We start from the raw sequence: 13,189 nt of genomic DNA, 5'->3' as shown, positions 1-13,189 counted from the left end.
AAGGCCTCAGGATATTCATAAAAAGCACAAACAGAATTTGGTGCTTGATATGTTGTTTTAAAAATAATTTAAACATTTAGTCTACATTTAAAAATATGTGTTGTAAGCAGATAAAACAGTGATATGATATGAACTAAAACCGATATAATTTAGTTTTATCTCAAATTAATGCTGTAATGCTAAAAAATATTCCTACCATCTTGAAAAGTGAAAATGAACAATTTTATTGTCATCACAATGATTTTCCATATAACAACAATAATTCGGAGCTACACAATAACCAGCAGGCTTCTGGGGTATAATGTGCATTAACAAATTAATATATCTTTTGTTAAGAAGATCATTATTATTATAATGATTTGTGTGTGGTGCTGGAGATTGAATCCAAGCCACCTGCATGCTAGACAAGTGCTCTACCACTAAGTTACACCCCTAGCTTTGAGAAGGCAATTATTTTCATTTTAAAAGATTTGAGTTTATTGGATTAAAGTTATTGTAGCTGGAGATATATATAAATCAGACTTGACCATGAGTTTTTATTTGTTAAATAATAAATGTTCTATTGTAACAACCTGTTTGTGGCTTAAGCAATGAAAGTTTACATTTCCAGACATGTTAACAGATAAGATTTTTATCTTCTATCATTGCCTAGCTCTTCCCTGGGATATGCATCTCTGATACCTAGAAAGTTTTCTGTAATTATTTGATTACATATAAATGAATGAAGCTAAGAGCTGTTCTATCTGTCATTTTAATGCTGGTGAGGGAAATCAAAGCTAATTTAGTTATTATTTTAATAATGTAGGTTTGTTATCAATTAGATAAATTAATAATTTCTTGGATTTCTACTTTAAAAAGTCACATGCCAATACCAAAGAGGGTTACTGCTGTTCTTATTTGGTTGATGAAATATTGTTATCTTAGTCGTGGAGAACTGATGCCTTCCAAATTAATAGCAGTGGTATTCTAACATTGTTTGTGGCCATGTGTGGGGATTGTCTTCAAAGCCTTTTACTTCATGCGGTGACTCTCTGGAGTACAATCTCTCAGGAATATGATAAAAATCTAATAATACCCTTTAGAGGTGATGCAATGTGGCTGATTGAGAAGGTCAAGAAAAATCTCATTTGAGATGACCCTATTGTTTGGTGATTTAGCTTGACATTTTTAGCCCCAAATTGGTTTTTGTAATTAAAGAACATGGTGGGTTTAGGCTTCAAGAAATATTGGATGAGAAATCTCAAAGAAAGTGCTGTAATTCAATCTATCACTTGCCCTGTCCAGACCCTGTTGAACGGGAGCACTTAGAACTTTCATTCTAAGTTGAGTGCACAAGTCCAGCTAGATTAGAAAAACACATCAACACAAAGTATGGGGACACTGGAAATAACTCCAACCTTCCTAAATTCTAAATAAAAATGACCATTTTAAGGTGACCCACTGAAATTAATGGGCCAGTCACTTTTAAGGAGGTATTCAGTTAAATTCTGATTGATCTTGCAAATAAATAAGAAAAGATGGAAAAAAGATAAATAATATCCACACTCTAGAAGATAACTAGTTTAATGCTCTCTCATTACTTGATAATGTATTAACAAAGGGGCAGGAAGAATGATAAGAAGAATGGAAGATTAAGAAAATATTGTAGTCTGCTGCTTCAGAAAGATGCTGTAGCAAGGTCAAAGGCTTTATCCAAGGGTTTTATCAGGACAAAAGGGTCAATAGTCTATGATGCCCTAGGGGGCTGGAGGAATGCTGAGATTTCTATATTCACTGTCTTTAAAAACACTGCAACACTGTCTCCAGTTGGTAATCTTCATTTGCTTCTAAACAGTGTGTGTGTGTGTGTGTGTGTGCACACGTTTACAATGTCAGCCCAATTAATTTAGAAGACATCAGTTCTCTACGACTAAGATAACAATATTTTATTAACCAAATAATTTTAATTGTTGAATAAAAAAATACAATTTCATCTATGCTGTAAGAAGGTAACTAGCAAACACTAAAGGCAAAACTGAAACGTCCCACGTGTCCTGAAAGCCAGGTGGTAGAGTCGAGATGCAGAATTCTGAGTGGAACCATCATTCCAAGGACTTACCACTGTATAGTTCCTTCCTGCTTCATGCACATTTATTACCAGTCTTGGGACGCTAACTGAATTCAGATTTTTTCCAACTCCTATTATTGTGCTCCCACCACTGGCAAAATAAAATAGAAAAATGGTAATATTGAGAGGTTCTTTCCACCAAGCATTTTAAGAGAGAGGTTCAATTTTTATCAAAAGCTGTGATTACATGTCAGAGGAACCGCCAAAATCAAATGGAAGTTTGGGGGGTTGTAACTCTTTTTTGGAAATAACTTATTTAACTTGAAAATATGAGTTCAAGTTCATATTTCATAAGCCAAAAAATGCTGAAAATTGGATTTTTATTTACAAAATACACAATAGAAATTTTTTTCTTTGAAAAAATACAAAGAAAAACATATGTAACTATCATTGCTAGACTGATAGAAATAGTGGAAATAGGGCAAATTGAACAGAGTCCAACGAGATACTGATTCAAAGGGAGCCTGGTATGGGGAAAAGCTGTGCAAAGCAGGACTGACAAAAAATACAATGAAGAGTGGAAAAAAGGATTTTTTTTTTCTTGCACTGTGATTAGTATAGAATTGATGCATGTGTAATATATGTGCTTACATACTATGATGTCACATTAAACTATTTTATGGTAATTTGTTTAAAATGTAATAAAATAGGATGAAATCTTCCAGGCATAAACTAGCATTGATATAGTCAAAAATACTCAAAACTTAAATGTAGTTTTTTTCTACCGAATCGGAAAGTCAGCCTTGAAAGAAAAATGCCAGCGATAAAACTGCAACTTTTCTTGACTCTTCTATACAGCCAAATAATCCCTATGTTCATTAGTTTCTTACACTGTCAGAAGTTTTTACTTACCTAATAAAGGATTTGGTTGGTTGAATTTCAGAGACAACGGGGTCTTCCCGGTAACTGAAGCTGCTGGTCTCTCGGTTGGCTAAGTCAATTTTCAATTTCACCGGAAACTCAGCTGAAATGGTTTGGGCTGGGGTATAACATTCGAGAATACTATTTGACACACTGAATGACAACAAAAAATAATAAAATAAAATAAGACAATGAACCTTAGCTATTAGAGATACACATAATTTAGAATTATAAAGGATCCATAAATCAAAGGGTATAACTCAATGGCTCCTAAATGGGAATTTCCTGCAGTGATCTAGAAAAAAGCCTTTTCTAGTGTAGGCTGTTTACATTTGACTAGAGCCCAAACTTAACCTTGTTGTTGAAAGGCCATCCTTGACTTCAAAACATTTGGCATTTTCAGCAACCTTTAAAGTATTTTCGTCACTTGAAGGAACTCATCTCTTTCAACTCCAAAAAGCAGAAATGTAACCTCCTTCCAAATCCAATTTCCCCCATTTCTCTCCAAACTGACTTATTCTAATTTTAAATCTCACTTGAACAGTTTAATCTGTTGTCAATTACCAGAACCTCAAGCTCATAATAAAGCTTCAATATTGAGATACAACAAAAAAGAGGATGAATGGGAAGACAAAATTCAAAAGTGGGATTAATAAATAAAAAGGGAAAGGTAGAAAATTCAGCAAAAGAGTAGATGGATTTGGGAAGGAGAGAGTCTTGTTAGCAAGAGAGTAAATAATAAACATCTTGATTTTTCTCCACACAAAAAGGCACAAACTTGGCTTGATTTGTTAAGATAGTAATCTAACTTGGCAGATGCAACAAAAAAGAAATTCACAACACCTTTTTAAAGTACATGTTTTTCCACCAATTGAAATGTGTCTAGAATTCCCACTGTTTAGATACTTTCCAGTTAAAGTAAGTAAAGTGCCTCCAGCCTTGGGACCATAGCTTGGAGAAATACTGGTTATTATAGGATCCTGAATAGAAGACAAAAACAAAACAAAGTAACTTTTTAGTTTTATAATTATAAATAAACTAAGTAAAAATCATTCATCCCTAGTTCATGAGAAAAGAATGCTTAGACTTACTACATAAGAAAAAGTACTATATTGTGCTGTGCCCCGACTGTTTGAAATAGTTATGGACAGATTGAAATTTTCATTCATAGCAGGACCAACTGTGCATTTTAGCCTGAAAAAAAGCAAAGTTTAGTATGTTAGAAATCCACAGACATTTTCTGGTTAGGTTGTCTTTTATGATGGGATATGAACTCCATAATGAGCTAACTCACTCTGCATAGCAAGCAGTTTCATTAAGCATTAGGACTGAAAACTGTATAATCTGATTTCTGTACTATTATGCTAAACTTTATATTGACTATAGTATAGTATTTACACATTTAAAACAGGAAATGTTAGACCTGATCAATGCAGACCTCCCCAACTTAAAAGTAAATCATAATCTAAACCTATAAAATTGTAGGGATAATGTCTGACACACTTAGGATAAAGCAATGGTATTCAGTATCATATGAAACAATGCGCAAGCTATTTCTGTAACTATACTTGTGACATGTTTATTTAAATTACTTAAAGAATAGTGAAATTGTGATAGCTTTCCATAAAATTATTTCTGAATAAATAATCTTATAGTTCTGAAAAAAATTGTATATTATTTGTTTTCTTAAGTAACTATAAAAGAAGATAATGATTATGTTTCAGTTTTACAAATCCTAATTTATGATGCAGTAATTAAAAGAGTTTTGGAAAACTTACACAGGAGATTTCTAGAATAAATTTATTTTGTCATTGAGCTAGCACATATGACATTAATTGATGTTTCAGTTTCAATAAAATGAAGGAATTTAGATCTTTTATAACCTTGGAGTAAATTCTGTTTTTAGATAAAATAATCACTTGATAGAATAGGTTCGGCCATACAGATTCAACAAATAAAACTTTGGTTGTTGTTGCTACATAACTGATAATTTCCAGATTGTCTGTTCATTATGGAATGCAGCATTTATAGAAAGAAACTGATGAAATTACGTTATGTGCATATGTGAATATATAACAACAAGGCCCATTATTATGTATAATTATAATGCACCAATAAAAAAATCTTTTAAACAAAAGTACATGTAGCATTTAGTAGAATAAGCACAGATCTTGGATCTGAACAGCTGTGTTTGAAAGCCCATTTCTGACTCTCTGGAATATCTCTGCTAAGTTTCACTCTACCTCTCTGAATTCTGAGGACTTCTTTTGTAAAATAAGTCACCATTCCCAGGACTTTGGGGATGGCTCAATGAGACACACCCCAAAAATGGTCCTGATAAATAGTGGCTTAATAAATTTTAGTTCATCCAAAAAGAGACTTAAATATGTGACTGAGTGACTTTAATACACTACCAAGGTTTAGCAGATGAATTAAAAAGATAGGATATATACTTTGAGCACTTTACCGTTTTGTTTTTTTTTTTAAATAAAAAAATGTCTTGGAGACTGTATCTGAAGACTCTAAGGATGGAGTGTCATGCTTTCAAATCTACCCAGACAATTTCTGAAGAGTTGTTACATAAATGGTTGAAAAACTTCATGTAGACTATATCATTTTGTCTTTCCCTAATCCCCATGAGTAAATAGGGAAAGAACAAAACAAACCTACAAAGGACGTGCAACCAAGGCCCTCATTAATTTAAGAAATGAGCTTTCTGTACAATTTTTTTTTCTTTTTACAAACACTTTCAAAAACAAAACCCAACCCAGCAAAACATTTTAAGATCCTTACGTATTTTTTGTGCTCTCACTTAAGGTCAAGGTGCAGCTCTCATTTCCAAGGAGAACTTTGGTTTTTTTTAAATCAAATTTATTGTTCTTCTTGAATCCAAAGTCCCAGCCACATATGGTCAGCATTGTCCCTCCTTCAAGGGGTGCACTAGTTGGAAAAACCTATAAGGACAATGTAGAACTTTAGAAAAAAAAAATCCAATGTATTATTATTTTTCATGTGTGGAAAACAATGTATCCTTCAAGAGCATGAAATTTTTCCATTCTCCCACAATTCAGTAAAGATTGAATTTTTTACTGAAGGAAAGGGTTTCAAATTCCAGAGCATCTGGAACAAACATTAAAACTACCTGATCATGCTATGAAATTAAGCTATTTTCAGGAGAATCAGAAATGGGACAAAGAGCAGAGAGTCCGGGTGGGAATGGGGAGGTCTTTTGGGCCACTCTGAAATTAATTAATTTCTTGGGCTTTTTTGGGTAGCAGTAGTCACTGCTTGTAACTGATTATAATTTCTTCATGGTCTCCAGATCAAAATGATCCAACCTCTTTGACAGGCCCTATAAGCCAAGATCCAATGTATGCCTTTCTCTGTGTCCAATGAGGCTCCCCAGACAAGGAGAAATTCATACTGTAAAAACACTTCTCTTGGTACCCAGCATTTTTTTACAGTATGAATTTCTCCTTGGCTAGGGAGGACTTTGGGGATGGCTCAATGAGACACACCCCCAAAATAGTGCTAATAAATAGGCAGTTACCCTAATATCCAACATATTGATGGTATTCATATCTGCCACCCATTCATTCATTATTTCTCCTATGTTCCAGGCACCAACAAATAAATAAGTGAATCTACTTCTTAAAGCCTAATAATTCACACTTTATATCATAGACTCAAGATTTTTCATTATTTTCCAAAGATGGTCACTATTTGATGTACAGCAAATACATAATGTACTATTAAAAATTATGTGATATTCAGTACATACAATATATTATTTCTATTGGAAGTAGAAAAAAAATGCTCAGAACTGGAGAGCACCTCAAATCCACATGGTAAAATTTTTTCTAATACTCTCCATTGATATTATTTTACATCTTATTTTGAAGAATTTTTTTTTTTTTTTTTTGCCTCATGACATGTTCAATGGTCAGTAAATAACAGGTTCACTGTATCAATACAGGCTCATTTTTGGTGTGTTAAAAGTGAAATTTTAATTTGTAACTAAAATGTTGGCAACTATGATATAAGACAGCATTCAGTGCTTTTGAAGTTTGTAAGACAACTGTTCTTAGGTTAAAACTAGTTAAACAAAACACATTTGCAAGTTAAAAATAAGCTTTTCTTGGGCAGCTTTGTGACAATTGAGAAAGGAAATGCTCTTTTGGGGGGACATATTGTAAATTGTGCTGTGAAGTACAATGGTGGGAAACCGTAGCACCAAGATAGAGGCAACTCAAAACCCAGCAAAGGTGTTTGCTAAAGCCCACTTTGTGTAAATCTGACAACTGAGAGGACTTTTTAGCAAAATTCAAATTTCCAAACATTCCCATCCTTCCTAAGTAAATAATTGCAAGCCAAAGTCTTAACTTAACCCTTGTTACCAAACCCTTTTAAAGTCTCAGCTTAATGCTTTTATGATGGCCATTCTACCCATACAAATCCATTACACAGTTGTTCCTTTCATAAAAATTTACCTCATCCACGTCCAGCAAATCAGCATTGTTAGGAAAAAAAATCTGTTTATTATTATGTTAGAAATCCAGTAGGAGAGAATAGGACATCCAAACCTCCCAGGACTCTCTTCAGCCTACAGCCATCACACAGCTGCTATTCCCATTTCTGAGGAGGAGACTTCCCCATCCAAAGCAGCTGCCCAAGGCTGATGTCGGCCCCATCTCACTGCCTACACCCCCCATCCCTAAGTAAAAACTGAAGACTGTCACTTAATACACACATTCTCTCTGCCTCCTGCCCTCTCTCTTTTGTACAGGGGCATTCTACCACTGAGATGCATCTTATATCCCCAGACCTTTTTATATATGATTTTGAAAAAGGGTCTTCCTAAGTTGTCAAGGCTGGCAAATGAACTTGAGCTTGCACTCCTGCAGTCTCAGCCTCCAAAGTTGCTGGGATTACAGGCATATGCTACACATCATCTCTTGTATGAAAGGTAAAGGCACTGGGTGATGATTTGAGAAGACACTGATTTGGTGTCCTGGCAGTAGAAATGGATATTATCAACCCGCTCCTAGATCCTCAGAATTTGAAAAGCCAGCTAGGTTTGTCTTTATTCTGGGCTGAGCATTTTTCCCTTAGCTTTTGGGGGTAACCTTCATTCTTCCAGAGGAAGAGGAAGGAAGCAGCCGTGGACCACACACCCTTGGATAGACCCAACAATGGGCTGGCAAACTCAGCTATCCTGAAGTGCAGAGAAACTCCCTGTGCAGGAAATGAGTGTCCGGCATAAAGCCGCAGAGGCTGGGTGGCCTATCTGTCTGAACAAGGGAGATGGAGCCACAAAAGTAGCTCTCTTCCTCTTATAGGTGAGAGACTGTGCCACTGGTGGATCCATTCCAAAAGTATTTTAAATGATCATGCTTTTTAAATGCATTAAGATAAAATCTAAGAAAGCTTATAAAAGCCTTGAATATTAAAATTCACAAAGGAAACCTCCTTTCTGCTTTAGCAGAAAAATAGTCAAAAATATGATGGTAGCAGTTTAGTGCCTGCACATCCTCTACCCCCAGAAGATATTGCTGTTGCTTCTTATCTGAATCTTCTGATCAATTAATAAACAGTTTTATTGCCTCACTGGGATTGACTTCAGTTCTATAAGATGTGACAGTTTTATACTGACAAATTCAGAAAACACTGGGAAAGTGCTCTTCCTTTTCTGAAGCATTTCTCATTGCTCTTTAAGTACAGATCAGATGACATGTTTGAAACAAATAAAGGGCTTACAATCCTGAAATCTCTCATATCTGGAACTGCAAAGATTTTCAGCCATTGAACATCATGTACCTTGAAAAACAGGTTAACATTCATGTATTGGAAAGTGAAACTCTATACAGTATCTGGATCTTGAGCGGGTAGAGTTTAAGACAGATAAGAAAAAGACGAATAATCTGTCTTATTTTTTTGCAGTGAGAATGCTAAATGTCACGGTCTAGCACAGCATGAAATCTTCCTAACAACTATGAACCGAAAGGGATTTATGGACTCAGCTGCACAGCTTTGCTTCTAACTGCACAGCCCACGCCTCATCGACTTGTGCATGATACAATGCAACCTTTCAAAATCAACAACTGCTGAGTGCTGCAGTGAGGGAAGGTAAGAGAGGAGGGAGATTCTAACATTTGAGACAATCTCTGTTTCCAGAAAATTCTAAAAAAAATGTTTACTTTGTTTTCAACCATTTCCTATGGCTTTCACAATTAGTAAAAGGTGGTCAAAATTAAATGTTTTATTTGGGCTAGTTATCAACTTGATTTCTTTACTTAAAACCCCAACTTGGCTATTTTTGAAATGAAATTGTTGCAATTTAATTGTGCATATGAGTGTGTGTGCACGCACAACACACACACATGCACAAACACATACACTATATCTTTTTCATGGAATAAGAAGAGCTCAAATTTCTAGTGTCTCAAATTGCCAAGGCTGTGTGTTTATAAAAGTATAAAATTGCATGTGGGTTTTATAAGTATACTGGACAACAACAACAAAAATGTACATAAATACTATAGACTAAAATTCTTTTCTTATTCTCTTTTAGTTTATTCTCCAGATGATCAAGCTAAGGCCTGATAGTTGTGTCACATCTAACAGAAAATGATTTGGTTTAAAACCCAGTCACCACTGCAAATCTTGCCCCAAACCGTAACTAAATGAAAACAGCCATGTGCTTGGGGGCCATTCTTGTTCTGACTCGCACACTTTGTTTACTTGAGCCTGAACCAGGTGACCGGAGACCTTTAACTTGAATATTTCACAAGAACCATTTACTAAAGTCCAACTGTTCAACATGCAGGCAGAGAAAACACATACTGAGTCCTCACTGGTTAAGTATTTCCAAGCAAAATGTATTTGGACGAAGAAACTTTTAGAAATTTTCATAGTGCCAAATATATGCTTAAGCAAATAAGGTAACCAGAGAGTGTGTCTGCCATGTCATGACTGACGTCCACTTCCAGAAGCTAAGTTCTCTAGCAGCAGGAGTATCCTTTGTATTTATTTTGGACTGTATGTCCCCAGAGTCTAGAAGAGAGCTGTCCATGTAGTGTGTATTCAGTACAAGTTTCTGGAGTGATTAAAGATGAAGTGGCTTATAGAAGTATAGATAACAATATAGTCATCAGTGGAAACTTTACTTCTCATTCAGGCATATTGAGACAAGACACCCAGTCACCATGAGTGTTTACCCCCTCCTTTCTTCCGATATCAACCTAAGAAACCACCTCTAGCCTCATCTGTGATTGACACAAGGCCACCCTCTATCATTTATGCCTCGGACAGGAAGAAGTGTGTTCTGTCTGCCCCAATATGTCTGGGATTGTCAGGTTGCATGGTTCCTTCAGCTTGGAGTTCTGGGGTATGAACAGATCTGTCTTTTTGGTGGAGGGTCATGTCTGGGCACCTGGCATAAAGTAGGTAATGAGGAATCAGAATGGGCCACTCAGGAGGAAACAGGTCCCAGCATGAAGAAATGGGGAACAACGTTGCTCATTAGCCACTGCTCTGCTGTGCACATAGCATAAGGGACAGCAGCTGTCCAAAGAGAAAACCTAGTGCATGGCAAGCAAGCACTTCAACTGCAGGACACAGGGGGTGCTCCAATGCTGCCTATGGGGACAAAGCCAGGAGGGAGATGGTGCTTTGGCTGATGTGTCACAGCTAAATTAGGAAATTAAGTTTTGGATTTTTTTTCATTAGTGGTATTTGGAATTACCAAAACAAAAAACAAAAACAAACAAACAAAAAAACCCCTGCATGACAGCTGATAGATATTCCTACCTTATAGACTGTAGGCAGACAGATCTCCTGAGTCCCACTGGGACATTCGTCTGATCGCACACATTGATCATGGCACCAACCACACTGCACAAAAGGAGGGGCAGAGAGACACTGACTGCAGGACTGGAAGTGTCCACAGCCCAAGCCATTCAACGGGATCTTGGTGATCTGTAAAGAAAAGAAATAAAAAGGGCTTCCAGAGGTGTTTTTGTTGTTTAAGAACAATTAGAATACACAGAAGCTACATATGAACATTATTTTATGGAGTCTGCTAGAACAGCAAGCACTGATGTGCAAATCAACTAATAATGGTTAAGTGATTAGAATTTTTTAAAAATCAAATTCCTTCCCTCTACTGTTGGCATCTCTGTAATAAAATGTAATATTGAGGAACACAAGCATTGTGACGCAATGTTAGAGGTTTGATATAGTAAGGACATTTGGCCCTGTCTGAGATGATTTTAAAATATACAAGGGAGTATTATAATTTAAGCTTCAGGAAGACACACTTGAACCCTTGGAACTTCTAAGTAAGGTTACATATCATTCTGGTATCAGGATGCACATCCTTCTCTCAGAGAACAGAGATTACTGGCTGGAGTCAGATTCCAATGTACATTTCCAGGATTTATCTGCCTGCACTGGAGCTCTACCTTTAGGACTGTATTTCTTATTCTGTATTCATTTTTCTCATTGAGAAACTAAAGGAGAAGTACTTATTATGAAGAAGACCTCCCTTAGGCCTAATCTTCTTTGGATAAGAAATTAACTTTATTTCAGAAGTTCTCTGGAATACCCCCAAAAATATAACTTAATGGAGGAGATAAGAATCTGAGATGAAGAGAGAAATTATAAAAATTGAATGCTCTTGGCTAGAAGTATCCATTCAGGAAGAACCATATCCATGGAAACTCCCCGTGGGAATAGGGCTTACCTTTTTCCCAGTGATAACCAGGGTGTAGCCATTTTGGTTTAATGGGTGCTCCACAATCACTTCTGGGGACACAGTGTGGGAATCCAGGCGAAAATTCACATGAGGGGTGGATGATACTGTTCGAGAAACAACAACCTGAGGAATGAAAAAGGAAACACCCTATTCCAGCAAGCTATTTAAAATGTAAGTGGAAAACGTAGATGATGATTGTAATAACAGATTAGGAGAGCACAAGGGTATCTGAACTAAAGACCCAACAGTTCATCTTGCTGTAAATCAATATGACATGTTCTAATCTCCTGCCTTGATGCCAATTTATCTGAACCTCCAGGACAGACGTTTGCCTATGATCTTTTAATGGTTTCCAGGGAAGAAGATCTTCCAATCAATCAGCCAGCACCTGCAGGCAAGTCCTTACAATTGTACTGGGAACTGGAGAAGCCAAAACTCTTCCCAGAAAGAAGACACCACACATACTATAAGGATCCTGGATATTTTTTAATCTATACTCTTGATCCTTCCCATGGGGCAGTTTCCCTTGACGTAATGGTAAGAGTAGTGGACAGGAGTCTGGAAACCTGGAGCTAGTTCCAGCTTTGCTACTTTTAAGTCATATTTATAGATCTTTTGAGGTTAAAATAGGTCCCCATGCTACTTTGAAATGTATTTTTTATATACCATAGTCCCGATATGTTATTACGTGCATTATAAATAAAGTTCTTACTTCTTGTCCCAGCTTTATAATAAGGCCTGATCGTTTTAACAATGCCTGGGAGATGAGGTTTGTTGATTGGTGTCATTCTTGCTTTCAGGTATTCATGTCTTCCAGCTACATAATTTTCACCTGCTCTGAAGCTAAGACCCAGCAATAATTAAGTCCAGACTGTGATCAACAACTACAATAACATCAGAATGATCATCTTGAATGAACAGAGATTTTTAGGAGGGTTTAGGAGTTCTGAGAGAGACCGTCACTCTTAAGTAGGCCATCCGTTTGCATATACATGAGAGTGTAGGAGGCCGAGCACAGCTTTGGGCTTGAAATCTGCTCTGTGAAATTGCCTGACATCTCTAATAATCTTTTACATTGCATCAAAAGTGCATTTGCTTGCCATGTGTATGAAATCATAGGACAAACATGGGCATCTGTGAGATTAGATTAAAGAAACTCTCTTTCTACCACAGCTTTCTCATTCAGAAAATAGGAATGAAAATTAGAGAAGTAATTAATTGTTTTGTATTCTAACAAACACGTGCGACACATAAATGTTCTGGGGAACAGTAGTAAGTTTTTTTTTTTTTTTTAATTTAGCACAATAAAGGAGCCAAGTAGCCTGAAACAATTAGGAAGATTTACTAAGTACCTAATTTTGTTCCCACAGAGTGGACTGTTGAGAGAAACTCCCCAAGCTCACACAGAGCTCCAGAGTTGAACGTGACATTTTTGCTCTAACATTGTTTTACCTCAAACACTCAAC

General features: G+C 36.2%; 1 protein-coding gene across 3 annotated transcripts in view; it reads right to left on the bottom strand.

Moving 5' to 3' along the window:
* Met (MET proto-oncogene, receptor tyrosine kinase) overlaps nt 1-13,189 on the bottom strand; it is a 110,814-nt gene that overhangs the window by 33,906 nt on the left and 63,719 nt on the right. For all 3 annotated transcript variants that reach the window (XR_007341532.1, XM_048786022.1, XM_015488271.2), the window contains exons 4-10: nt 11,712-11,846; nt 10,778-10,945; nt 5,762-5,922; nt 4,060-4,162; nt 3,812-3,948; nt 2,960-3,121; nt 2,099-2,198 (exon numbers count right to left, since the gene is read on the bottom strand). Coding sequence is in view for 2 of the 3 variants with exons in the window: in XM_048786022.1 (XP_048641979.1) it covers nt 2,099-2,198; nt 2,960-3,121; nt 3,812-3,948; nt 4,060-4,162; nt 5,762-5,922; nt 10,778-10,945; nt 11,712-11,846 (966 nt within the window). In the remaining variant the exon portion in view is untranslated. The remainder of the gene's footprint in view (nt 1-2,098; nt 2,199-2,959; nt 3,122-3,811; nt 3,949-4,059; nt 4,163-5,761; nt 5,923-10,777; nt 10,946-11,711; nt 11,847-13,189) is intronic.

The sequence above is a fragment of the Marmota marmota genome, unplaced genomic scaffold (assembly GCF_001458135.2).
Source record: "Marmota marmota marmota unplaced genomic scaffold, marMar, whole genome shotgun sequence".
Classification (NCBI taxonomy): Eukaryota; Metazoa; Chordata; class Mammalia; order Rodentia; family Sciuridae; genus Marmota; species Marmota marmota.
The sequence above is the reverse complement of the archived record's forward strand: the minus strand, read 5'-3'. Positions and strand labels throughout refer to the sequence as shown.